The following is a 25455-nucleotide window of genomic DNA, read 5'->3' on the forward strand; positions in this document are numbered from 1 at the left end:
GTATTTGTTCTGGGAAATATCTAAGTCCCTGCTGAGTTTTGTATTCAATAAAGAAGGATGGTGCTGAAAGGCAGATACACCGAAGATTAAAAATTCCATGTCCTTCTGCACAGGTTGCTGGGTAAAGGCAGCTCTAAAAAAACCAAACCCACAAACATTGGCAAAACATTTTTTGTCACTAATATGGTGGTAACAAAAGCAAATTGAGGTTTTGAGGGAACCTTTGCTTTCTTGTTGCCCCTAAGTTTACCTCTTTCTATTTCCCCTTTAAAAATCTGATTTTTTTTTTTTTCCTCATTGGCCTGAGGCAGCGCCCCCTTTCTTTCTGGTGATTACAGCCAGATTTCCTAAATCTCACATATTTTTTTCTCCCAAAAGACTGAAACACTTCTTCTTGAAACAACATAGTCACTTTTTTCTTTCTTTTTTTTTCCCCCCTAACCATCTCCCAGGGTTTAGGAGAGGAAGATCTACTTTCCTTTATCCTTCCCTGTTCCAGGCTCCTTTGAACTGCCTCTTGATCTTCAGTCTGGCTTGCAATTGGTGAGACAGCTGCTGCAGGCCTCTGCTAGTGAGAATGGAAGAGTTTGATTAAATGATTTGCAGAAACCTGTCAGAAGACATATAGAGCATCCATACAGAGCAGGTTTCATAGTGCAAAGTGATCTTACATCTATCAGAGCCTAGATACTGAGGATATATCGAGGGTAGGTGATCTGCACAATTAGTAGTGGTTTGCACTTAAAAGTCATGTGGTATCTGATGTGATTAGAGCAGAGCAGACTCCAGATCTAAGGCACAGTCCTCCCAGGCATACCTTTCTGTCGTGGAGCAAGGGGAAAAAGAGCAAGTCTCAGGACAGGGCATCAACTAACTGAATTCATGAGTTCATGTCAGTGCTCCATTTTCCCCTTCATCTCTTGGCTTTCCACCTAGCCTAGTTAAGTCTATTCCATCTGTCACTTAGAATAGCAGAGCCTTAAATTATGATTCAGGCACATGGCATTTTTTAAACTTCATCATAAATACCGGTAATTGCAGAGCATGTGTTAGTGGATGCAATGGCTATAGGTTTGGAGACAGCCCTCTGTCCCACGCTGTACTAGTCCATACTAAAGTTCTCAAAGCGAGGCAGGAGTGAAAACAACGGAGCTCTGTAAATAAGCACATACGCAATGAGACGGTCTTTGAATACAAAACATCTGAAGTGCCTGTACTGCCTGAAATCATGTGAAGTCTCTCATCTCACGAACTCAGATAAAGGACAGAAACACATTTCCTATTGATTAACCTTAGGCCAATGTCTTTGCTTCCCACTGCCTTCACTCACCCTCCTCTCACATCTCGTATCTGTACGACTTGTTCTTTAGAGTCTTTGTAGAGAGCCTACCTACCACAAAAAACACAGAGGAGAGCAAAGCCCTCCTGAAGTCCTGGAATAATACCAGTAATTAAAAGTGTACCCAGAGAGCTATATTCTTAAATTGTGGAAGGTTTCATAAGCTGCATCTGAAATAGTGGTATTGTAGCCTAGAAATCTGAAGGCTCGCAAGGAGTATTATTGCTGCCTATAAATACACCACTGTTGGATAAATATTAGAAACTGAAGAGCTACTTACAATCAAGGACAATGTCAGCGCAAGAAGAAATGGGTATAGGTGCTCTACAGATAGACATGTGAGTGGATATTAGAGGATGATTTCCAACCCATAGAGCAGAGGGGTCCAGGAGCAATGTAATGGAGGAAAAAAATAACTTGGAGTTAGACTAGGATTTCAGGAATTTATGAAGGACTTCTATTCGATGACTTTATTGACCTGGGATTTGGAGGATCAGGAGGCCACTTCCTATCCTGTGCTTGAAATGTGTTCCTAGTGGTATATTTCTGTCCTTGCCAACATTTTAGCCGTGAGGCAGTGTTTTTGGAGATGGACACTAACTTGTTTAAATTTTGGTAATAGAACTGTGCTTTTCAAGATTAGATCTATGTTGACTGACTAGCTAAAACTTGTCTGTGCTCTGTTCTCTTTTTCATGATGGAATGTTTTTGGGAACAGTGGAGCAAGCCTTGCAACTTTTCCAAGGTTTCAGAGGAAGGAAGGAAGTAAAGTTTGGTCTTCACAGTTTAGATATGAATCATGCTCAGGAGTACAATTTACTTCAAAAAAGAACATGTCCTGAGTCATCTCTGAGAAGGAGAATCAGAGATGTTTTCAAGCCTAGGTGTTTAGTTACCCACTACAAATGCACCTGCAAGTGCTCAAGTATTAAATGGTTCAATTTCAGTTTTCATCCAAGGAATTGTTCATCTACATCCCTCACTAACTCCACTGTAGTTGTTCAGCACGCAGCCATCTTCTGTCTACTCTAAAAGATGAACACTGCTGCTTCACATTACTCTGTCAAGTCAAACACGAGAGAGGTGGCAAATCCCTGATTTGTGTCACCCCTAAATGGCACATGTACACTCCTGGTAGCACGTGGACTGCCCCTGCGTGTTACGGAAACAGCAGCTTCCTGGGAGAGGTGCCCAGGTTGAACTACTGGAAACATTTCTGCATGCACAGTGAGCACCATGAGGCTAACAAATTTAGACCAAGCACAGGAAAGTATATTTGGAAGGAGGAGGCTATGAATGATCCTATACAGTCTTTTCTGAATTCCTGGCCAAATATGCAAAAATAATGAAATATTTCACACTATGTTTTGGTGCAAATGAGGCCAAGGAGAGTGTCAACAGCAGCATCAGTGCCTCAGACTTTCCTCCTTGGTTTATCCATACACTATCTGCAAAGGTAGATAATTTAATAAACATTGGTAATTGTATAATTGTATTAAAAGCAAAAAAACATAAGCCCTGAATTCCCTAGCTGGTCATTTAAATTAATTTTCCTTCAGAATTTTTTTTGGTATAGTCCCACAAGGGGATTATGAATGAGGACATGCTGTGCACTCTTAAATTTCCCAAACAGTAGCTGTAAGCCAGAACAACCACTATCGGCTCTCAGTGACTGGCTTCTGAAGTCCTAAGTCTTAATTTGTGCAATCCAGCTGCAATGGTCATTCTTCATAGAAAACATTCCCCCGTCCACAGTCAACAGGGCAATGTCTTAGATAAACCCCAGAGGGCTGCAGCCACATACTGTGCCCCTGCTACTCTAAAAGCTCGTGTCTTATGGGGTACTAAAACCTGAGCTGCAAGGTCGCTTCTGCTAAAAAGATACTTTACAGCCCCATTTCCTGTTTGGTTCAAAAATGACTGACACCTGACCTCCATTGAGCAAAGAAATTAGAGGAAATTCCTAAATCTTTTTTCAAACAGCTAAACCACAATATGAACAAGCACATGCTGTACTAAATAAAGTCATCTGTATCTGACTTTGTCATTGCTGTGAAAATAACAGGAATTTTCTCCAGTGGAAGAGCTGATTGCACAGTCGAGATTGGAGCCGTATTCTTAGACTGGAGTATCCAGTGACTGGGTTTCAATTAGCCCATTTTTAACCATGTGGTTCTCAGGGGCACCATTTCTCTTTGTACACTGACTAGGAGCAAAGCACAGGCTGATGTCGTGTCCTATAGTTATCCATACTGTTCATTGTCAGCATGTTCACGGGTAGTTTGCAGAGAGCCATTCTTGACCCCTTTTCACTGTGCTGCGCAACCAGACAGAACTGGACACAAACACTGACAGTAAACACGGTCAGTCTGGTCCTGCCCTAGGGCGGTCCTGCCTGTGGTCCTGTTCTGTGTTGTGTTGGCTGCATCCTTCCAACCCTAGGAACATCGGTGCTTTAGCGCTTTAAGCCTTCATGTCTAAAGCAGGCAGAATGCCCTGTGTCCTGTGATTAAAAATTGTCTTGAAGGCAGGAGAAAGAAGCTTTGGAAAAGTCATGGCAGAGCACAGATGGTTCCACAGTGGGTTTGGTTTTAGGGTCTATGCACATCCTAAACACTAATGGAAGCTGCCGCTTCTCTTCACCTGAGCATTTCACCCCTGTCCTCACAATAAAGCTGTTACTCTCTTCCAGGGTTTCATTCTTCCCTTGCAACTGCCCCTTGCGTTTCCTGTGGGAATATTTATATTTCCCCAGGCAACTGCCACCAAGAAGCTCATTTTCCCTGCCAACCTCTCCAGCTGCTTTTCCCATCTGTAAGCATTAGTACTAGAATATATGCAGTGATTGAACATGAGCACGCAGGGGAAACCGTGCGGACCGCGGGGGAGGTCTCCATGTGGATGAAAGCAAATAGGCCATGACAGGCTCAGAGCCTGGGAAATAACTTGCTGTTAGGTATTCTTCCCACTCCACGCCATTTATGGCTTGTCCATGAGCTTTGCCTGCCCTAGAAAAGACTAAAGGGGAAAAATATTTTTTTAAGTATTGTCCATGATTCTCCTTCCTGCTTGTTCAACAGTCATGGAATGGGAGGGACTCCAGCAAAGTGCTTTCAGATTTCTCCTGCCAACTATTTTCAGACAGACTTTGGGACAGCTGTCTTAATTGAACATCATTATTAATGGAATACTACATGAATTAATAGAAGGTTTCCAAGCTTCTTTAATAAAGTTATCATTTGCAATTATTTCCATGCAGATGGTTCAACTAATTCAGCTAGCTTTCGACCATGCTGGCACATCATTATGATTGCTAATGTTAATTGTTTGTGTCATGCTTTGAATCAGAAAATAGTAGCTCTGCACATCCCAGAGGAAAAATACCGCTGTATGGATACAGTGAGGAAAAAAAACACGAATCAACAGAAAGGCTACTTCGAGTTTTACCAGTGCTATTTTAGAAACCCTTTTATACATCTCCATTTCTGAATCAGTGAGGCCACCTGTACAGAAAGAGTTGATCAGATTTTCTGCCTTTTCAGATCTCAGCATTTCTCAAGGCAACAGAATGGATTTTCTAATTCTCTCCTTTTGTATCCAACCATACAATTAAGGTCATTTGATGGAAATAATTAGCAGTGTGTGCTTTTTCTACCAACAATCAGAAACTCTTTCTGCCCACCTCTGACACAGGCTGCAGTCAACTGCTAGAGAATTTTGCTTTTTTTTCATTTGCTGCTATTGTTCCTAAGGTGGAAGCCCAGTTGTGACACCCTGTGCACCAAGCAGTTCAGGATGGTGGTGGTATGATATCGAGTCAGGGAATGACATTTGGGCTTGAAACATGGTCTGTTCTCAAATCAAATAAAGAGGCCATTATGTGTAATTTCCCACCATACACCTGGCTTTTGATTTGCTTATTAGGAAGGCCAAAGAGAAGTATGTTTGCTTTCACCTTAATTGCTTCTTTTTGTCTGACCTGCTGCAGAGCTGAAGCTAATGCTTTTATGGGGCTCTGTGTGTGTGCATGAGGGGGAGGCATGTGCTCCCAGTTCATCTTACCTGGTTTTGGCCAGCACAGCCAGAGACATACTCTGGGACCCCCGACTCACTGGAACACGCACATTTTCGTGTACCATTGTCCCCAAATTCCTGTAAATATAAAACAAGGTACTTCATAACTCAGTCTCCCATGAAAATATGCTGTCGCTTGCTACACTCCTCTATCCAAAGACTCACATCATAGGCCTTGAGGAAGGTGGCTGTACTCTGAGCAATGGCTCCCGGCAAAAAGTCCTGCCTGCCTGATGTGAGGACACCTCTGCCCAAACCAACAGGAGGAGTGGCACAGCAGCCGGACTCTTGTGCGGCAGGCCCTCAGCGGAAACTCTTGCCTTGTCAGGAGCAGTTGTCTGGAGATCACTCAATAGGGGGCAAAGCACTGGTTCTTAAGAAATCATGAGGAGCCAATAAACCCTTTCACTTACAGAACCAGGATGGTTCCAGCGTCAATAACTTTTCTCCCTCCAAGTCAGAAACTGTAAGTCCTTCTTTTCTCTCCTTTTTCAAGGAAATCCTTTTCCTTCTGCCTGCTCCTTCACTGCACTGCGTGCATGTGCCTGTCTGACACTACTTGCTGTATTTCAGGGCGATATTTCAGGCCCAAAGTCTGCTGTCAGGCACAGCCAGAAGTGAAATTGCTGCATGAACTGTGCTGCTTCAGGAGCGCATGTTGCAGATACACTACCAATGACTCCTCCCGGCTTGCTCCCGCAGCCCACGGGACTAGCAGTTTCCTGCTGTCCACTTCCAGTATCTTTCTATCCCTCCTCCCTCCAACTCCCAAAGGACAGGAGGGAATGCAGTTGTGAGGAAATGCCTCCTCATCTAGCCCTTGGGAGGGGACAGGCAAGCAGAGAAGAGGAACCAGCACAGACAAACTTATTTTATCATGAATAACAGCTTATGAGCTCTTCATTCCATCATGTTAGTAGAATAAGCCATGGCCTGACCCCAGTGAACATAAACCACAAAAGGAGTTCGGTGACTTCTGTGAGGAGCTGGTGCCACCAACAGGGTGATTTAATGTCATTAAATGTCATCTCTGAATCAGGAAAATCTTAAAACCTCTGACTGCCAGAAGCAAGGAGGTAAGAGGAAGGAACAACTAACAGTCTACCTCCCCTGTTTCCCATACTGTTTCCCAAACTGTCTTTTACTGGTCAGCACTTGGGACGGAGTCACAGCCTACATGGCTCATTGGTCTGACTGAATACGGAAGTTCTTGTGTCTTTATGTTGTGGCCTCAACCTTTAACTCTGTTCTGACTGAATTGCTACAACCTCTTTTCTTGTTCCTTCTGTCCTTGCACCCATGTGCCAGGGAAGAGTTAGTAGAAGAGTCGGGCCAAGGCCTTGACCAACACTTTTTGTCTGAAAAGTATCAGGGCAGGAAGCAAATACAGGAAAAGGCTCTTTAATGGAAGCCTGTAGCCTCAGTCCATGGTATCTTGTGACGTGCCTCAGGCTCTTTGGGATGGTGACTTGTGCTGCTGTTCTTGGAAGCTGGGCTGCATTCAGTCCACATCAAGGGTTGTAAAACAAGTGGAAATGACATAAACAATGTTACCTGACATGCAGATGAATATGAAACCTTCTATCATCTGATCTTTTAGGCTGGGAGACTTTAAATGGCTCTGTAACTCACAATTTCTTCCCAGTGATGCTGTAATTGTGTCTGAAGTAGCAGTTCAGCAGCCAGTCCCCTCATCTCCCATTTCTCCCCTCTCTCATGTGATTCTTTGCTCTCACAAGAATCATAGAATCATAGAATCGTTTAGGTTGGAAAAGACCTTTAAGATCATCCAGTCCAACCATTAACCTACACTACCAAGTCCACACTAAACCAATCAAGGGTAGACTAGACTAAACCATGTCCGAAAGTGCCACCTCTGCCCGTTTTTTGAACACTTCCAGGGATGGTGACTCCACCACCTCTGTGGGCAGCCTGTTCCAATGCTTGACTACCCTTTCTGTGAAGAAATTTTTCCTAATATCCAACCTAAACCTCCCCTGGCGCAGCTTGAGCCCATAACAAGGTAGCTTTCTGCTGTCTGTGCTCTCATTTTGCTGATGGTGTCACTGCCACACTCTCCAAATTGTGGTATCTCCCTACTGAGGTAAGAATAACCCCAAATTTCTTAGTTTCTGAGTTGTGAGGGAATGCATTCATGCCAATCACTGGACTCTAGGAGTTCAATTCACTAACTTGGAATACAGCTCAATGTGTTTCAAATTCCACCTCCTGCCATTTACAATGTGAGGTGAATTCTTTTTCAGTGCTGTCTTTGAGGGCAGTTATTGCTGTTTCTGGAGCACAGGCTTGTTTACTTTTTCACTCCACAGAATGAAGGCAATAATTAATCAAGGAGAAAGGAACTGTGGATCTCATTGTCATAGAACACTGTTATGACTGTTTAACAAGTTTTCAGAAAGGGACAGGTCATTTTCATGAATAACAGGAGTATTTGAATTTAAATTAAGGCTCATAAATTTAATCTAGCTTCCACCTACCAAGAGCCAGGAAAAGACCTGCGGAGGACAAATTACCCCTATGAGTATTATGAGTTTCTTCCTCAGGCTTTGAGATGAATGAGTAAGACAAGGTCAGCTTTGTGTTTTAACCAAACATTAGCTGCGCTACAGGTCTCCTATTACTCACTAGCTTTGTTGCCCAATAAGGGACATGGCCTTCATTCACTGTCCACCTCAGACTCCAGTCTAGCTACACAGATAAACTTGGTGCACAGGGTTAGCTCCTGAGCCCAGCAGAACAGTCTCATGTGAATAGTGCCTGAAACGAGGGGACCCTCATCTCAGTCAGAATCCCTTTAGATGCTTTACCCATACTAAATTACGATAGTAACATTCACCAGCAGTGCCTGTAAATAAGAGCAGCTTTCTCAGGTGGCTGGCAAGAGATCTTTCCCTTGCTACATCAATTGACTTAGCTGCAGTCCTCTGCTGCTGTGCCCTGCAGCCTCCACACACTACGTTAACCCTGTTGTTTCTCCCTCCCCAGTATGAACCTGGCACAGTTATTTCTGAAGCTTTTCCTGCCCTTGGCTATGAATTGCATTACTGCCACTGTGATTTCTGTGCTAGTAGTAGTTAGGAGACAGAAAAAAACAGAAACCATGTGCTCTGGGCTCTCTACAAACAAAAACAAACTTAAAGTCTCCAGCTGGGACTCTTACTAAAAGAAAAGGAAAGAGAAAAATAAAAAAAAGGGAAAAGGTTAAAACCATTCTGTGCCTGGGGTCACGTCGCTTCCTGAGCCATTGAGAAACTCTGTGGCACTTTCAAACATCACGGAAAGGGTAGTCAAGCATTGGAACAGGCTGCCCAGAGAGGTGGTGGCGTCACCATCCCTGGAAGTGTTCAAAAAATGGGTAGACGTGGCACTTTCGGACATGGTTTAGTCTAGTCTACCCTTGATTGGTTTAGTGTGGACTTGGTAGTAGTGTAGGTTAATGGTTGGACTGGATGATCTTAAAGGTCTTTTCCAACCTAAACGATTCTATGATTCTGTGTGTTTCTCAGCCTGACTATACTGGTGTTTCCATTAAAACCCTAAGTGCTATTAACACCAGCAGAGCAGTGGCCCAGACATCACAAAAGCAAATCCTGCCTCTCACCTGTTCGTGCTGCTTTGCCAAGGCAGTGGTGTGGTGGGGAATGTGACTGGAGAGAGCCTGCAGCTGGAAAAGCGAAATGCTTTCTCTACAGCCTCTTCTTCATTGCTTGGTTAGCCCCAAAGATACGAATCTTTTTAGCAGGTGAAAGCATCTACTTACTATCCATGCCACACACAGAGTGTCTCAGAAAGGGAATGAGGCCAAGGTACAAGGTTCCTAATACCCAAAGTATGGCTTTTGCTAAAGGTAGTGGGACATGGGAGCCAACTGTCCCTGTTTCATGTCCAAAGCATGATTTGACAAGGCTTCAGGTCTCATTTTGGTAAATACCAGCTGCTGGTCACATTTATACTTTGCTTAATTTTACACCAGGAACACATCTTCACTCAGCACATGTGGCTTTTTGTAAACAAGGAGAGTTTTGATCATAATTATCTGTAGACCCTGGGGGTTCCCAAAACAGACCAGACCCTCTTGCTCTGGATCCTGAACACACATCGCTAAAAGTTTGCCTCTGTCCCAAGCATTTTACAATCCAAACAACAGTCAATGGCTAGATGCAGACAGATGGGTAAAGAAGACAAAACAAGATGACCGAGAAGTAGTAAGGAGGGCAAAGATCATGCAGCCAGTAGATGCTGAGGTTGCCTTTATATTCCAAGCCACAGAACAGAATGTGATTTTGATGACTAGGAACCTACTGGGGGGAAAAGATCTTTTTAAGAACTGAACCAAAGAGTCTACAACTATTCGTTTGATTTTATTTGCCTCTGCAGCCAGTCCAATGTCCTGCTGTAAGTCTTGTAGCATTAAAGTTTCTTCCAGCCAGATTTAGTGATGTTCTAGCATATGGGATGATTAAACTACGTCTCAATGGAGGCATGCAGCAAGGATTTTCCCCACACACACACTCCTTTATCTTCTCTTTGTCAAGAAATACATTCAGGTGGCAAGTGTGCTGGATCTGTTTTGTTGTTAGAGCTCTCAAAAGCAATTAATTTCATGCCAGTAGCTCTACAGTTTGACCTGAATTTTCTCAGTTTCTAGTCCCCTGCCTCCCTCTCCCCCTAGAAGCAGTGTTTCAAACTCCTTCCTTAATCTGCTAATCCTTAACCTGAAGGGAGTGAATAAAACATCCAGATGAACAGCAGCCACAGGATATTTATGTGCAGAACAATCAACAGAGAATAGACCTTAATAGCATGTTTTATAGTCTGTCCAGAGCCAGATGGGTTCCTGGGGTTCAGCATGAAAGGCAGTAGGTGTTATTTGCCTTGTTTCTTTGAAAGCCTAACTGTGAACCTTTGCCTTTTGTCAGAAGTGAAATTTTCAAAGTGAGATGTCTTCAACATGTCCCCTGCTAGCACAGGTTACCCTGAGAGCAATGCTTTTGGGTTTTGTAGCCTAAATAAAATTGAATGGATCTGAGCAGCTGGAGATTTGTTTTCCAAATTGACTCCAGTCATGAGTCACTGAGGCTCTCAAAACGAAATACCAATTTCATACCTGGAGCCTGAGTTGTTAAACTCAGAAGCTATTTTGACATTGACTTAGTAGGGTTATACCTCTGAGTGTCTTTCTGTAGGCTGCAGTATCTCATATGTGGGAGGGCTTCTATTTGGTTTTTTTGCTGGATTGCAGTGAAATCTTAGAGAGATTTGTGAGGGTGAAGGACATAACAGAATTGCTTCTGGCCCTAAAACTAATCGAGTCCTAGGAAAAGTGCAATAAGCATTTTATGATAACAAAATAGTGTTTGTTATTAAGAAGGCTGGCTTGTTTGTCATGCAAAAGACCTGAGGTAACAGCAAAGTTGGTTACTGGATTGTAGCTTCTCTTTTGGCTGTCAGTGGGATGAGCTACAGTCAGCTACAGTTGAGCAGGTTTGAGAACACCACTTTCTGTGTTTGTCTGATGTTATCTGATGGCTTCCTTTGCAAGGAGGGCAACTGATATGGCAAATGCAGAATCCTAACCTGATGAGCCCAGGAAATGCACTGGCTATTTGAACACCTGTGGAAGTGATTTTAGCAAAGAATGAGAAGACAAATGATCTTGTCTCAGATGATGAAATGAGTAACTTTCTGTCTAGCTTCAGTGATACTTTGGGTGCTGGCACCAGCATCATGCACTGGCAGCCTCCTGGAGCCATTTTTGGCAGCAAGCACTATTTAAGATGTCCCCTCTTCTTTTTTTATGTCACTGTGTCCCAACTCATTGTAGGTCATATTTTACATTGTGCTCATGTTTTACATTGCATCTGAAAGGGGCTGGGAAAGGACTAAAACCAGACAGAGATATTTTCTGGTGAAGGAGAATACGCAGCTCTGCCTTAAGAAAGCTTGCCACAGCCAACTGAGCTCGGGACGGGAAACCAGGCAGTCCATGCTCTCCTATTGCATTAACGGGTCTGAAAACTTTGAACTTCACACAGGCGAGCCGGTTTAAGAGACTGACTGAATGTAAATTATTCCAGTTTTGCCACTCCAGAGCAGATATTTGTCACCAAATCTCCTTCTGTGAACAACGCAACAGACTCCAGGGCAGCCTTGTTGTTTAGGGACTTATCGATTCTAGTCAATGTTATCATAGAGCTGATGGGATGGGGTGGAGAGGAGCAAAAATGATAACCAAGGATGAAATAACCTTTTGAATATTTAGGTCTTTCCAGTAGATCCTGTTTCACTTGCTTGAATTAATTATTGTCAAAGAGAGCTCCTCATGTTATCAAGAAAAATTGTTGTACATGGCTTTGCAAAAGTTATGCTGTGTGGTTTCTGGAGGAAAGGTATATAGCAAGGAAAAGCAGCACAGATTTTGCCATCCTCCTGTTGCTGTTTTATAGTTATGTCATTTATTTGTGTTGTGACTACACTGCAAAATCCAAGTTTTGGCTTTGGCGCTGGCTGTGCAGTTTACCCTGAGAGCCAGAGAATGGGACCAGACCCAGGTATGCTTGCTGGTAAAGGCTACAGACAACCTCACAGACTGTTATTGCTGACCCATTGGACAGACAAACCTCCTGTTTCATAGTGTAAGAGAGGTAATGGAGGGGGATAAACCATGAGGAATTTTGTGAGTGAACAGAATTAGCTTGTTTATTTTATATAGTCATTAATGTGTATGTGCTTATATTCACTATATACAATGATTTAAATGTATTTCCCTGTTTAGGAGTATCAGATGCCTGCGGAATATTATCCACTGGAACCTGATCACCACATTCATCTTGAGGAATGTGATGTGGTTTCTGCTTCAAATGATAGATCACAACATACATGAAAGCAATGAAGTAAGTGCTTGGAGGCAGCATGTCTCTGCCATGTAGTTTGGGGGCAGGCAGGAATTTGAATTTGTTCAACTGATATAAATGTTACAAAGGGCACCTATCGATATGCTCAGAGTGACTTTCATGTAATTTCAAAAAGATGAAGAAAGTGACCTTAGATTTGCTAAATTTTCATTTATTTCCTCATTACCGAATATCAGAGGGTTTTTTTAATGTAAAAAACCTGCCCGAATGCTTCTCTCTTATCTTCATCAACCATAGATACTTTGCAAATTTATATACTGTAAGACACAGTATTTTACGAGACACTAAATTTGGTGTTTCTTGAACATTTTTGTCAGAGCATCTTGCAGTGATGTGCACTTGTGTAGGGAAAGCATTCATTCCAGAGGGCAACATCTCCATGAACAGGGTACAGAAATAATTGATTTGGCTGTTGAGACTCTGAGTCAGCTACTTTGTCCGATGACAGTGGGCACTTTGCTGTCTGGCGTCAGTGGGACTCCCAAGAAAATAAGAAACAAGGCCTGAAACAGTACAGTTGTTGCTTATTGGTATCTTTGTGGGTTTTTTTTACAAAATTCCATTTTTCTGCTAGTCTCTTCTTCACCGTGGTGCCCTTGAGGATGAAGTTCTGTGAGACGGGCTGCATCCAGGAGCAACTCCCTGTCACTGAAAGGGATGGCTCATTCCTCCAGGGACCCAAACACTTCACTCCAGCTCCTGCTGGGTTTTTTTGCCCTAGCTCTGTTCCTCTTCTTATTCCCTTGGGGAGGACTGAACCCTTGGAGACTGAACTCACTAAATTGCTGGAGAACTAACCTACCCAACAAAAAAACCAAGGAAGAGTATTTTGCTGGCATAGTGATCTAAGTCATCTTTCTGATGAGTGACTGAGAGTCAGAGCCAGTTCAAGGGACTGGACAGATCCACACAATAAAACATGGGAAGGCAGAAGGGGGCAAGAAGTGGGGGATCTTCTTTGCATGGCATTGAGCACTCTTGAGAAATGCAGTGTGTTACCATGCTCCCGTTTCTCTTACTTTCCATGTAATTTCATGTTCGTTCAAGTAACTCCCAGCTGCAGATGCTGGTTTGAGTGAGGACATTGAATCAGTCCCTATGTAAGTATTGTAAGAGAATCATAGAATGCTTTAGGTTGGAAGGGACCTTTAGAGGTCATCTAGCCCAACGCCCTTGCAATGAGCAGGGACATCTTCAAATACATCAGGTTGCTCAGAGACCCATCCAACCTGACCTTGAATGTTTCTAGGGATGGGGCCTCCACTACCTCTCTGGGCAACCTGTTCCAGTGCTTGACCACCCTCATTGTAAAAAATTTCTTCCTTATACCCAGTCTAAACCTATCTTCCTTTAGTTTAAAACCATTAATGCCTCCCCCTGTTTGGTCACCAAACAGCCCCAATGATACAAGGATTTTGGAGTGGATTAAAAGCATCCACTCCAAAAGAAAAAGCATTTATCTTGATTTACTTGGGCAGTAGTTCTTTCTGATAGTCCCTTGGCAGAGGTTTTTAGTGTTCTCATTCCCCTTGTAATATTCTTGTAGTGGAAGATTCTCCTTTTAGGGTTGTCCCCTGATATTTATCTCCATAATCAAGAAAAATTTAACAGTGTGCTACAAACACACATGCACACACATACACATACACCCGCTCTTCATACTCCCTTGCTTTGGAAAGCAGGTGGACTAAAGTGCCTATGGAATATGAGCTGGATCCATAGCTGATATCAGTCAGTGTGGCTCCACTCACATAGGAACTGGTCCTGCAGAAATTGAAAACCACCCCAGGAGCCTGGATATCCATTCATTTTAATGTCAACTGGGCACTCATCATCCTTGGTTAACTTTTCAAATGTAAGACTTGACATCTGAACTTTAATCCCATGCTTTGGGAAAACAAATAGAAAAGTCATTAGTACCTAGATAAAGAAGTCTAGGACTCTGAGGTTTTTGAGACATCTAGGCATAACTCTGTATTATTATTCAAGCAGATGCTCCTTTGAGAAGAGGTAGCTTCTATTAATTCACTGTTTGCTTTGTCTGTGTTTCTGACATTTTCAGGCTACAGAAGACGGTGGTATATGAGCTTTATTGTTGGCATTTTTTTGCTGTGTGATTTACTCTCATGACAGTACTGCAAATCTTAATACTGATTTCTACAGTTACAGAAAAATCAGTTGGAGTGAGGCACTCAAATACCTTTTAAAATGTGACCGCAACATGCCAAGGAAAATATAAACCTGCAAATATAAGGACAGATCCTCACATGCCTCAGTTTTCATTAACTCATCTTTTCTCTGCAGAACACTGCAGTCTTTTTGGGAAGGCGCTTTATACAAGCTTAGTGATAACTTTGTTATATTCTTATTGTGGTGTAAGTCAGAGTCAAAATAACACCACTGAAATCAATGGGAGCAACATCATTTATGCCACCTAATGATGTGATCTCTTCTGATCAGTAATAATGCAGTTACAGAAGCATCAAGGACTCAATGTGGAAACATTTTGCATGAAGTTACAGTGCTTATGTTAATAAATCGAGAAGAGGAATTGCTGAAGATACCTGGAGCCTAATGGTGGATACATATGGGGATCAAGAATCCTCAGTCAAATAAGTGAAATGGTAGAAATTAATGAGTTCTGCTAATTGGGTTTATTATATAATAATAATAATAAATCCAGAATTCCAAAAGGAATTGCTCAAAATTCATTTTATTCTGGTTTCCTATGGAAACGATGCAGAGGGAGATCTCACCACCATTGTGTGTATTTGTATCTGTCCCAGTACCTTCCCAACCCACTGGCCAATTCCACTCAGTTCTGACACAGGAACAACAGGCTCAGATAAAATTATTTTTTACAATTCTTGTGAAAATGGGCAGCTGTGGAGAGGACAAAAACTGTGTAAGTGTTGCAACTGAGGGAGGGAGGGGAACAAGAGTCTAGACATTATTTCAGAGAATTTACATGAGACTGCGGCCACAGGGAAAGATTTAATTCATGCTCATAACTTCAAAAAATCGAATATGAGACTTAGAGTCTTTGGAAACCTAATCTTACTAGTTTGGGGGCCAGTCAGGAATGGAGCCAAAATATTTGTTTGGTGTTAGCCAAAAACAGAGGGGTTTTTTTTTGGTTTGTGGTTTTAATTTTCCTTTGCTCAGGCCAAAAGGAGAAAAAAAAGAAAATTTACTTTGGTTTAAACAAAGTTTTGAAAACAAAATGTTTTATCTTCTTCTGAGTTGTTTTGGGTTTTTATGCTATTTTAATGATGAAGCCAAACTAAATTTCAAATCTTAATGAAATGATACAGAAATGAAAGCTTTAACACAACCAAAAAAAGTCTTCTGTTTATTTCAGCTCATAAACAGCAGTGATCACAACTTGTGAATGGGCTATCTTTTTCTAACTGTGCTTCTTGTCCAATAAATTCTTAGTCCACAGAATTTTTCTGGGTTTGATAGTGCATCTGCTGCTCTGTTGACTGCCTAGAGATCATCAATACCTCACACATATGAAGTCTGAAATAAAATTAACTGAGGGTCAAAAGTTTCAAATACTTTAGTAGAGTTAATTAAAAGGCTGGAGAATGGTGAAGCCAAAATGATATCAATGATACCAGCTAACACAGGTAATTAATGTCTTGCTTCAGGGAGTATGCTGAATGCCTGCTTGGTCAGAAGGAAATTTTCCCAGACTTCTTTTTGTAGCACTATGGAAATTACTATCAGCAGTTGCTTGTGATTTATTGATGTGATATTACCATCTGCCTCTCTGTAGCTAATTGTGTGTTCCACAATTGTGCTCTCACTGCACAGCCATTAGGAGAAGATACCTTTACTGATGCATTGAGCCTGACCAAAAATTCCTCTTGAAGTTATGGCAAAATTCAGCGGTGATATGTGTAGTGATGGGACTTACAGACTGAAGCACTAATGGCAGGAGTAGAGGGGATGAAGTAGCTGATAAAAGCATATCTTTAGAGTAAATATCTTTTTTATAAATGTCAGTGGTGCTTCTTCCCTTCAGTGGAAATGAAGCAAAACTGTGACATTAACTTTTATCTTATATTTTCTTTGAATTGCTCAGCAGGTGGGTTGTACTGCCTAAGATATGCTTAGACTTATGTCATCTTTGGATACAACCCTAGACTATGGCTCTACCTCTGTGAAAGATCATCTGTAGTGAAATGACCTGCCTCCTCTTGTCTTCTTTCCACACGGCTGCTTCTTAAACTTCTTGCAGACTGCTGGTGTGGACGTGCCTTATGGCATGTTAACTTCCCAGACATGCTCAGATATAGGAGATCCTGCACGTTGTGGTCAAAGCCAAGCCTCAGCAGAAAGTCACAGGCATAGGTGTGAGTTCCCAACAGCACCTAAGATATTCTGATTCTAAGTCACAGGTATAAATCTGCATCCTGTGAATGAATTCTACCATTGATTTTTAAGGAAATAACAAGACACAGAAATTTTTAAATGTTCTCACCATGATTTTAAAATATTCTGTTTCCTTTCCAGCCCTGGTGTCGATGTATTACCACTGTCTACAATTATTTTGTGGTGACCAACTTCTTCTGGATGTTTGTGGAAGGCTGCTACTTACACACTGCTATAGTGATGACTTATTCCACAGATAAGCTGCGGAAATGGGTCTTTCTCTTCATAGGATGGTGTAAGTGCCTTGTGTGTTTAGAATGCTGTTGCATGGTAACTGGCATTAAAGTGATAAAGAGCAGCAAGAATAAACTTTAAAAATCCCACTGTGGTGAAATCTGACATTCAAACCTAAACTTCTTCAGAATAACATGAGATCAGGTTTAATTCTTCACTGTGGTGATGATATAAAGCTAATAAGTTATTGCTGGATTTATCTTCTTCATTTAGATCCTCAGGCACCTGGTGTTAAGGAAAGAAAGAGGACTCCCAGGCTCAGCATTTTGGGAATGCAGCTGTTCATACCGTGTCCCTTTCACTTTGATCAGCAAAGCAATGATCACAACCCCTTACACACTGCTGCTCAACACGGCATGAAACAGAAAAGGCACTGTCCATGCCCTGTGGACCATTCAGTCTCAAGAGAGAGATGAGACACTTCTAAGTGAGGAGCTGACTAGAAGAGAAGCCTAATTATCTGCCAGTCCAACCTTACAGCTGTCTTTTGGACTGCTGAGGGGTTTGTTCCTAGAAAACAGCCCTTAACAAGGAGTCACATGTCACCTTTGTATTATCCTTGTGGCTAGTCAAAGACAGAAAAAGAGCTCATTGCATGCCATTACCTCCCTTCTGCTGTGTCAGCCTGGGCCAGAGCAAAGGATGCTGCTTTTCCCTAGCTGCATCGATATAGGCTGGTCTATCAGTACAGGCTGGGAACCGACTGTCAGAGTAGCAGTCCTGCTGAAAAGGATGTAGGGCTGCAGTGGACACAGGATGAGTATGAGCAATCAGTGCCTTCTCATCACGAATAAGGTAAAACACATACTGTATGGCCAGAAGATTGAGGGAAATTACCAATACTTTCTAATAAGCTTTGGTAAGGTTGCCTTTGGAATACTGTGGTCAGTTTTGGGTCTCTTAGGTCGAAAATGATGTGGAAAAACTGGAGATTATCCAGTAGAAGGCTGTTCAATATGATCAGGAATCTAGGGGACATGACCCGTGAAGTGAGGGTGAAGGAGCTGAGCTTGTTTAATCTGACAAAGAGGAAGGTAAGGAGGGATCTGTTAGGTACCAAGAATGATTTGAAGGATAATTACAAAGACGATGGAGCCAAATTTTTCTCGGTAACAGAAGATGTTACAAGAAGGGTCAATGACCACAACTTGCAGGCTGGGAGGTTCCAGTTGGACATTAAGAAAACAGAAAATTTACCAAAAAGGTAGTGCAACTTAGAAGCTGTGGACTCTCTGACCCTGGAAGCATTGAAAATTCCTGAAGGCTAAGCCCTGGCTGAGGTGAGCTAGTGTTGATAGTTCTGCTTTGAGCAGGAGATTGGACTGGATAGCTTCAGAGGTCCTTTCTAACCAATATATCCATGATTTGAGCTTGGCCAGGAGAGGTTTGGCAAGACAAGCCCCATGCGGGCCGCTTGTTTGAATGCAAAATCTGAGGTCAAACAGAATTAGTGAATTTGGCAGTTCTTTTCTTTTGAAAGAAGAAAGGTGGAAAAAAGTCACAAATATTTTCTTTTCTGAAAGAAGAGCGATATTTTGTTCAGAAGTGCCTCTTCCTCTCAGAATCGAGCAGAAGTAATTGAATTGCAGTTCTGAAGGCAGAAACAGCCTTTAAAACAAAATATGTCATTCAATCCAAAATAAAATGGGAGGAAAGAGGAGTTGTTGTAGAAAAAAAATATTTATGTGGGGAATTGATTCAATTTTTTTTCAATATTTTTCAGTTCTCTTACCAAACTGGAAAATCAGCTGCTTACACAGCTCTCACAGACCCCCTGACTGCTTTGGTCCCTAGTATATTCCTCCCTCCCTCTCTCAGAGCCCTCTGGGTCTCTGTTTACTAATGTAGGAGTGGTGTGAGCTGAACATACCTTTCCTCTCAGCCTTTTGGGTGCTTTCTGGCTCTGCTTTGCCTTGCCATACATGATTTTTTACCGTCCTCATTCTCAAGTCCCTGTTCTTCACTTCACAAGGAAAAGTAAGATGTTTTCCTCTAGGAGAAACGACATGGCACATTTTATCTGTTCGTGCCTAGCAAGAACACGGGGGAAACAAGTGCACCAGACCCTGTGAGTCAATGGTGAACAAAGCAGAAGACAACACAATCACTTGAAGGGCACAAGAGCCAGCAGGGGTGGCGGTGCAGGAGATCAGAGCTGCACTTTACTTCTTGCTGAGGTTAAAGATGACCACTTAGCAATTCAGTCCCTTCCCTACTGTGCTGTAGTTCTTTCCACTCTATCTCTTTAAAGCCTCCACTTCCCACAGAAGAGGCAACAAACAGGAGGTTAAAAGGTGGTGTTAGATAGGAGGCTGTGCTGACTCCTACATGAGGGTTTAAGTCATATTGAGTCATGAATTCACCTTACAGTAGCAGAGATTTCAGAGGGATGTGAACCTGGAGGTTGGAATGAAGGATGGAGCTGGAGAGACTTGTCTTATCATTTGGTTTTGCCTGAGTTGACAGGTTAAAGGTAAAGGGGGAATGGAGAGGGGAAATTCTCCTCCTCCAATTTTGAGATCGATCCAGTCTTTGCTTGGGCAATGCCTGGTGAAAAAGTTCCTGTTTCCCCAAGAAGATCTGTGTGTCAAAAGGCCAGCTCCACTTACTCTTCCTCATTTCCAGTTTACTGCTCCAGCAAATCCCCCTGAAACCAGCTAGACTCTGAAGGCATAACACAAAACAAGCACAAGGACAAGGCTCTGGACATGAGACTGGTATAACAATAGAATTGGAAAGCAGAGGATATGGCAACGCAGGGACATTAAGTGTACAAATACACCTCATCTGCTGCAATGAGGTTGCACACCAAGGAACTCTGCTGTAGCACCTTCTGGGTATAATTGAGAAAGCAAGCCCTGTAAAGCAAAATGCATGGCCTTGATAAGAACCCACATGTGGACACAGAGCACAGTGCACATCATAGGTAGAATGATATATATATATAAAGTTAAGAGTAGCTGGATCCTTTAGAAAGGGCAAACAATGAATGAATTCTGACATTGCAAGATATCAAGAGATTCTTTCTCATAATTCTGTTTCACAGGAAAAACTCAACTAAATAAATTGTTGAAAATTTTGAAAATGGGCTTCATCCCAAGAGCCCAATAAGTTTACAAGCTTCTTGCAGCCTGGGAAATAAAAATCTAAGCACCCACCTCCAAGTGATATCTGTAAGGTTTTGCCCTATCAACTGCAGGAAAATTAAAAGGGACCAAAATTGCCTTTAAGCAAGCCAAAATTGTTCTGATCACTTATACAGAAATATAGGTATGTATGTGTGTTTGTTAATAATTTTATTAACTTTTCTTACTGGTACTAGAGTTTTCTATTCCTGAGATGATCTTTTTTATGTATGCATAAAGAGGTCTTAGCAATTGCAATGTCTCAAGTATACCAAGATAGGACCACCTGTATTTAGAGTTTTCCAGTTCATTAACCAAGACTCTCCTTACACAAATCTGAATCTACCCCTGTATCATCCATACATCCATGTGTTGTGATTAACTCCTGATTTTTTGCTGTTGCAGGTATTCCTTGCCCAATCATCATTGCCTGGGCCATTGGCAAACTATATTATGAAAATGAACAGTAAGTCATGTTAACATTTGTGTTTATGTGGCACTCTAAATAAATTAAGAAATGCCTGCAGGCTGAACTGGTAATTTAGAAATAAGGCTGATTGATAGGAAAGAGGAAGGTCACATCACCTCCATCCAAATCCAGACCATCTCAAATTTCAAGTTTACTATTTGAGTCAGCTCCTGAAAATACCTTTCCCAAATATCTGTGGCCAAGCCCTGAAGCTCTCATTTTATAGCTTTATACATGATTTACAGTCAGAGTAATCTCCTTCAACGGGAGTTTTGCTTGAGTAAGAGCTTGGTTAAAACTACAGTTGAGTGCTAAAGGATTTAGCCTTCTGGGTGTGCAGAATTCAGTTAACACTCTGCCAAGAGTAGTCTTATTGCTGGAATTTTTGCATTTCTGTTTCTGGCTTTTCCAAATGGAAGCAGTTAGTGCATGAAATTGAAAAATATGTGAGATAAAGAGGCATCTGTGTTTTGGGAACTTTTCCTCCAAACATCGATACTGGTCAGATGCAGCTCAGCTTGTACTTTTCAACTAGTGTTTGGATGAATGTCTACTAGCTGTTACAGAAAAGAAAATTCTTTTCTCCATGAGTCTGTTTTTCATATGACCATACTGTCTGTCTGTCTAGTGCATCTGATTAAATGTGTCTACCTTGTAGGTGTCTGCATCTGCGCTAATCTGTGATCTCTTATGATCAGTGGTGATCAGTCAAAACAGTAAATGCAGTCTAGGGTGCATTTCATCTCATCTGGAAGATGTCCAAAGCAGGTTGGATGAATTAGACTTACCTGCGCTATTTCTCCTGACTATAAGGGAGGTGGATAGGATGAATGGCTGAGCTTTGGGCATTCGTGCTGTAGGCACGGGAGGAATTCTGTTATGCACTACTAAGTTCCTCTTCTCTGCTCCCCACAAACTTTTGAACCTTGACCAATCTCACTTCTGTAGCTTTAATGGTAACTTTGAAGGTGATAATCTAATTCCCAGGAGTTACACATATTGGCAATCAGACAGACACCCTTTCACTGAGGGCGAAGTTTTGTGTGATTCCATCCCTGCCTATAATAAACATATAGGAGAATTCATACTGCAGTCTCAAAATGCAAGAAAAACTTCAGTTGGAACCTGTTCCTTGGGTGTCCAAGTCAATCAGCCCTGGGAGATAACCTCAGATCACTGGATTTCCCTAATTTCTGTGTTCACAGACCTTCTTGTTTCTGGATGGCTCAAGGATCACAACATTCTGGGTCTGCTTCATGGTCACATTCCTTGTAGTCATCACCTTGCACAAGCCAGGGCAGCATGGCAGTTGTCTCATTGTGCTGAAGTAGGACTTTCAGCTCTAGAACTACAGCTAAAGGAACTAGTCAGCTTAAACAGCACAAACCAAAATAACCAAAACTTGTGTCTTGAAACCTGGAGAGGAGAAACACCACATGCTTTAATAATGGCAATGCACATTAAACATTCCTGTTGTGAATGAGTTCAACACCAAGGTTTGAGCACCTCATTTTCGAAGACTGCTCATCACTCCCAAGAGTAATAATGGAAGGTAGGACCCCTGACAGAAACATGCCACAATAACTGGGATTGCACTGCACACAAGGTGCATAGATGGAGAAACCACTGCATCATCTGTACCGCTGCCTCCTTTCACCATCATTGTATGCCTGCAAAGTGAACGTGAAAGAATCTCCCCTTGAGGTATCACAAGTATGAAGAAAGACATGACATGTTTACATAGGTATGTGTGCCACCTTTCACCAGCGAAGATGTAACTGGCCCAGATCCCGTGCAACAAAAGAAAGGGGGATACAAAATACAGTCAGCAGGGCAAGAAAGACAAAGTGATCCTATTTGGTATGCAGAATATCGAAGCTGTTCCTGTTGAGTCTCTAGGCTCAAGCTCTCTGCCTTGGGTGGATTATCAAATAGAGTTTATGCTTTTAAATCCATGTCATGGACAAACCCATATACTCTAACTCATATACTTAATTGGCCTCACATGCTTACTGGTAAGGGAGGCACCAGGTTTCTCTTGGTCGACCCAGACAGTTAAACCTAATGTCTTGGGATGTTTTCACCTTTCTGTCTTTAATGCTGGTGTTTGCCTTGGAGTGAAACATTCACATACATCCTCACTGCACATCACAGCTATTCCAAATGTGTTGTGCATTGAGAAAGTGCAGAATTTTGCTTCTGCCAACCACAGTGTGAGGTGTAATGGCCTGGAGCCTCAATGTTGTGCTCGCTTATTCTCAGCGGTGGGACCAAGATTCACGTACTTTACTCTGCTGAGAAATCGAGACTGGATGCTTCAGTAGTGCCATTCCTTTGATCTAGCACATGCACCCAGGCAGACAGGCAGAGCTCTCATAAATGAAGAGCTGATAAGGACATTAGGCTGTAAGGCAAAGGCTATTAAATGAAAACTGCTTTTTGCATTTGTAGTAATGTCATATGCAGCAGAGTCTCAGTAAAGTAAATGAACCGAAGCAAAACAAGAAGTGAATTACTTGCTGAGGGACTGTCGATTGTCATAAATATTCAGTCATATTCTCAAGTATTAGAGCATGTGATACTTCAGATAGCCCCTGCTCACTGCCTCACAGATTGAGGAAACAGCAGATTCTGCTGAACAGTCAAACTGAAGCACATGTAGGAATGCACCTCTGGTACATGTGTGTGATATGCACATGTGTGTATTTAACTTATGGTCTATTCTCCTCTCCAGTCCATCAGCCATTGGGACAGTTTAGACTAAACTTTGTGGCATTTACAAAATCCTTTCTCTGTAGTGGGATGATACAGAAATCATGCCTTTAATTTTAATTCTGTAAGTGTGTGCAAATATAGACAGATGAGATAAAACTAATCCCTGGCTTTGAGAAATAATTGCTGTCGGGATACTGGAGCATCTCTCGTGAGGAGAGGCTGAAAGGGTTGGGAGTGTTCAGCCTGGAGAAGAGAAGGCTCAAGGGAATCTTATCAATGCTTATAAATATCTTATAGGAGGGTATGAAGAAGGTGGAGCCAGACACTTCTCAGTGGTGCCCAGGGACAGGACAAGAGGCAGCGGCACAAACTGAAACACATGAAATTCCATCTGAACATCAGGAAACAGCTTTTTACTGTGAGGGTGGTAGAACACTGGAAGAGGTTGCCCAGGAAAGTTGTGGAGTCTTTATCCTTGGAGCTACTCAAGAGCCAACTGGGCACGGCTCTGAGCAACCTGCTTCAGTTGACTCTGCTTTGAGCAGGGAGGTGGACTAGACAATCTCCAGAGGTCCCTGCCAACCTCAGCTATTCTGTGAAAACAGGCTGATCTCCCCAGTCAGCCTAGCTGTCATGCTCCATTTATCTTGGCCACTGGGGGAATCACGTGTTATTCACCTATGAGGTCAGATCTAGCAAACTGGACACATGCGGAAAACGTGTACTCTTCTGGAGCTTCCAAGACTGTTTGGATATCCCAGTGGACAGCCCAAAATTCAGGACAAAATGGGAAACTCTTCTCCTTCGCCTGAAAATGCATTTCAACTGTAACTTCAGTTGTTTGGAGGTTGAACTGGGGTTCAAGTTATGTAGCTCATAATAGTTTAAAAGCTCAAAATACCACACAGGAAGAATGTTAAGAAAATGCTTCAACCAAATCCTTAATTTTTTCATTTTTGCCCTTACCAGAGACCGCGTTCTGCATAGCGAGGCAAATATAATTGGTACTGTGGCAAATATCCTGTCTGGGGTTTAGCAGTTCTTTAGCAAAATCTGACAACTCTGAAAAAAGTACTGTTAAGTCTCAATAAAAAAAACCACACAAATTATTAAGAATTATTGTAGTAATTTCATTGATGGACAGTTGGCAAGGGGAAGAACATCAGTAAGATCTAATTAACAATAATGATAAAACCAGTGGTGGTTTTTGTTGTATAAAGAACTACAGAGAAACATGAAGAATATTAATTAGTGCTATTCAGTAGAAGTGTGTTTACATATCTGAGTCTAATCAGAACTGTCTTCCTAAATTGTCCTCTTCAATATTCAGGGAGTGTTTGTTTATTCTTTCAGAGGTAAAAGAAAAGAAAATGGCTTTTATTTCACACAGATGGAATTAAAATTCTGATGCACCAAGTAATTTTCAGTGGTTTAGGTTTCTCTTTTTGGTTTTAAAGAAATGTGCAGTTCTGATTTTATTGCAGAAATAATGGCTTATGTTGGATTTAAATTAAGAGTTAAGATGACAGGCAGAAAAGTTTGTAGTATCTCAGCTAAGGTCCCGGGTTGAATGGTTAGAGTGTAAATATGAAATATCGCTAATCAAATGCAGACATATGTAATGTCACTGGCAAATACCTGTCCTCGCACCCTTACTCGCCTGATTTAATGGGTATATTAGAAATGTTTAGATTACAATGTAACAGTCTGTTTCATAGCCTAATGAGATGAACGCCATCCTAGAAAAGCTGCTTTTTTTTCTCCGCTAACTACAAAAGGAACATGAAGTGTCAAGCTCCCCTGTAGATGCCTGCGTTGTAGAAGTCTACCTTTGACCACAACCTTGTTTACTCAGATTGCGTGAAAGTGTGTATATACACATGATGCTTCACTCAATGCAACCTTGGTCTAATAGTGGGCTTCAGCTAATAAATGTCAGGATTTTGCTCCTCAGTATGGTCTTACAGTTAAGTATTATTTAAATTCCAAAGAGCAATGAACAGCCTTTGCTCTGGAACCTCATTTGTACCAGCTCTGTTCCAAATTCTCTGCTGATTTTTTCTAGTCCACTAAGTTCTGCCACATGCTTCAGTCTGCTTCTTATTAGTCCCTCCGCTAGCTTCC

The 25455-nt window shown here is 42.0% G+C and overlaps 1 protein-coding gene across 1 annotated transcript in view; it reads left to right on the forward strand.

Moving 5' to 3' along the window:
- Positions 1-25455, forward strand: part of CRHR2 (corticotropin releasing hormone receptor 2) — a 112465-nt gene that overhangs the window by 52370 nt on the left and 34640 nt on the right. The window contains exons 5-7 of the mRNA XM_075705405.1: positions 12210-12327; positions 16870-17023; positions 20553-20613. Coding sequence (XP_075561520.1) covers positions 12210-12327; positions 16870-17023; positions 20553-20613 — 333 coding nt within the window. The remainder of the gene's footprint in view (positions 1-12209; positions 12328-16869; positions 17024-20552; positions 20614-25455) is intronic.

The sequence above is a fragment of the Pelecanus crispus genome, chromosome 2, assembly GCF_030463565.1.
Source record: "Pelecanus crispus isolate bPelCri1 chromosome 2, bPelCri1.pri, whole genome shotgun sequence".
Lineage (NCBI taxonomy): Eukaryota > Metazoa > Chordata > Aves > Pelecaniformes > Pelecanidae > Pelecanus > Pelecanus crispus.